At 51.4% G+C, this 1982-nt stretch overlaps 1 protein-coding gene across 1 annotated transcript in view; it reads right to left on the bottom strand.

Moving 5' to 3' along the window:
• ALS2CL (ALS2 C-terminal like) overlaps positions 1–1982 on the bottom strand; it is a gene marked incomplete at its 3' end in the record, with an annotated part of 42994 nt that overhangs the window by 8896 nt on the left and 32116 nt on the right. Inside the window, exon 16 of the mRNA XM_018574668.1 lies at positions 1822–1952. Coding sequence (XP_018430170.1) covers positions 1822–1952 — 131 coding nt within the window. The remainder of the gene's footprint in view (positions 1–1821; positions 1953–1982) is intronic.

Here is a 1982-nt window from a genome sequence, read left to right as displayed (position 1 = left end):
CTCCAACTGCCTCACTGCCGGGTACTTGCAAGTTGGAGATTTCCGACCAGACGGCGTTAGACTGCAAAACACAAAGACTGACGGAGCTTCTGTACAGCCGCATTGTAACAATATTCAGCATGGTGGCAAACTTGACGGGTATTCTGAAAACCGCTATGCGCGCTGTACAGAGCTCCAGTCTTTCTGAGCACCGGAAGTGAGGTAGTTGCAGATCTCGATGAGTTGGAGCTCCCCATGGTGGGTGTTAGAATGGGAGATCAGTGTCCGCTAATCTTCCCTGTGAAGAATGAACCTGTAAGCGCTCGGCTTTGAGAACTTCCAGGTTCAGGGCTGTAGGACCCCCATCCAGGGAAGAATCAAGAACAGTCTGCGCTCAATCAGCTTCCACCACAGAGTGCAGAGGTGACATTAGGGGTCTAATAAACCCCCTGATATGTCCTGCACTATGCTATCAGTAAGGGCCCGGAGGTCCAGTGGAGCAGCTAATCGGGATAGTGAGTAACAATTGAAGTTTACACCCCCATGCCCACAATTCTAATGGGTCTGAGGCCATCACTGACAGATCTTCAGCCCCTCCCCGGTTTCCGGTGCTGGTGACCAGATTAGGGTGTCAGTAAAGGTGGTGCTAGCAAGTTTAGCCCAGCTGCTGCTCCATGATTGATAGAACTGAAATCCAATAAGTGAAAGGGGCAGGGCCAGGGACAGTCAGTTTGGGGGAGCAATGGGCTAGAAGATTTGGGGCATCCTCCAGCCAGGAAATGAGGCAGGCTCTATCTGACTTGCTGTAGCTTCTCATGCACATTGTGATATATTGTTATATTTTGCCTTTGCATCTACTTTAAACATAGCTAAAGCTGAACTCCGGAGCAGATAGACTGCGGGGGACGGCACCAGAGAGGAGATGAGATGCAGCCAATGGATTTTTGCTCGAGCTCTATAAAGTGGAGTTGGCCTTTAACCTAAATCCGATATTGTTGTAGTTCTGAAAACTGACCACTAGATGTCACTATTGTACCACAAATGAGTAAAGGAGGGCTCTCCCGCTAATGTGAATCATGTATAATACAGGGGCGGGCAACCCTGGTCAATGGTGTTACGCGGGGGGTGCGGCCCGCACCCGGGTGACACCATTGGAGGGGTGACACCAAAATGACTAACAGTCATTTTGGTGTCACCCCCTCTAAAAAGTCGGACACTCGGTCATGGATCGAAAGCCCGACGGTGTCAGGAGAGAGAGGAGGGGACCCGGCGGCATACCTCATCTTGCCGGGCGAACGTCCCCTCCTCTCTCTGCCGGCATCCATCACTAAGATGGCCGTCGGCAGGCGTCAATTAGATGACTGCGCACACGCGATGACGTCACAGCGTGTGTCATGCGTTCTCCGCCTTAGGACGCCCCTGAACCCTGGTACTCCAGCTGTGGTGGAACTACAATTCCCATGAGGCCTTGCAAGACTGACAGCCAAAGACATGACTCATAGAGGCAGAGGCATTATGGGATTTGTAGTTTCACCACAGCTGGAGTGCCAAGGACGCTTACCCCTTATATAGTGCTGCACCATCTGTCATTGATAACCCCTAAAAATGCTTTCTGCCTGGTTGTTTCTGCTCCATATACTTTCCGAGTCATTGACCCGCAACAGGTAGACATATCAGAGTCCAGCCGAAGCTCATGTATAATAGTTCCGGGTCAGTGAATCCGGATGTACTGAAGCCATTGGCTCAACATGGCAGCCAGGGAACTGGTATTTACTAAAGCAGAGCTCCGCAGTGGCCATGCCATGCTGTCTCAGTTCAGCGTTTCCTTGATCAGCTACTTACTATTTCTTCTTCAGGATTTCATCCCGGAAGTCGCTGGAGGTGCTGAGGACGCCCTGGGTCTGGAGGCCGTAGTTTGCAGACTTGGTAAAGGTCCCCACAAGGGTGAATCCATTGGTGAATGTCAGTTTTCCCTAAACATAAAAGGGAGGGGGGGGGGGGGG

This window comes from Nanorana parkeri, unplaced genomic scaffold (genome assembly GCF_000935625.1).
Source record: "Nanorana parkeri isolate BGI_ZX_2015 unplaced genomic scaffold, ASM93562v1 scaffold3148, whole genome shotgun sequence".
NCBI lineage: Eukaryota > Metazoa > Chordata > Amphibia > Anura > Dicroglossidae > Nanorana > Nanorana parkeri.
This window is presented reverse-complemented; position numbering and strand designations above follow the sequence as displayed.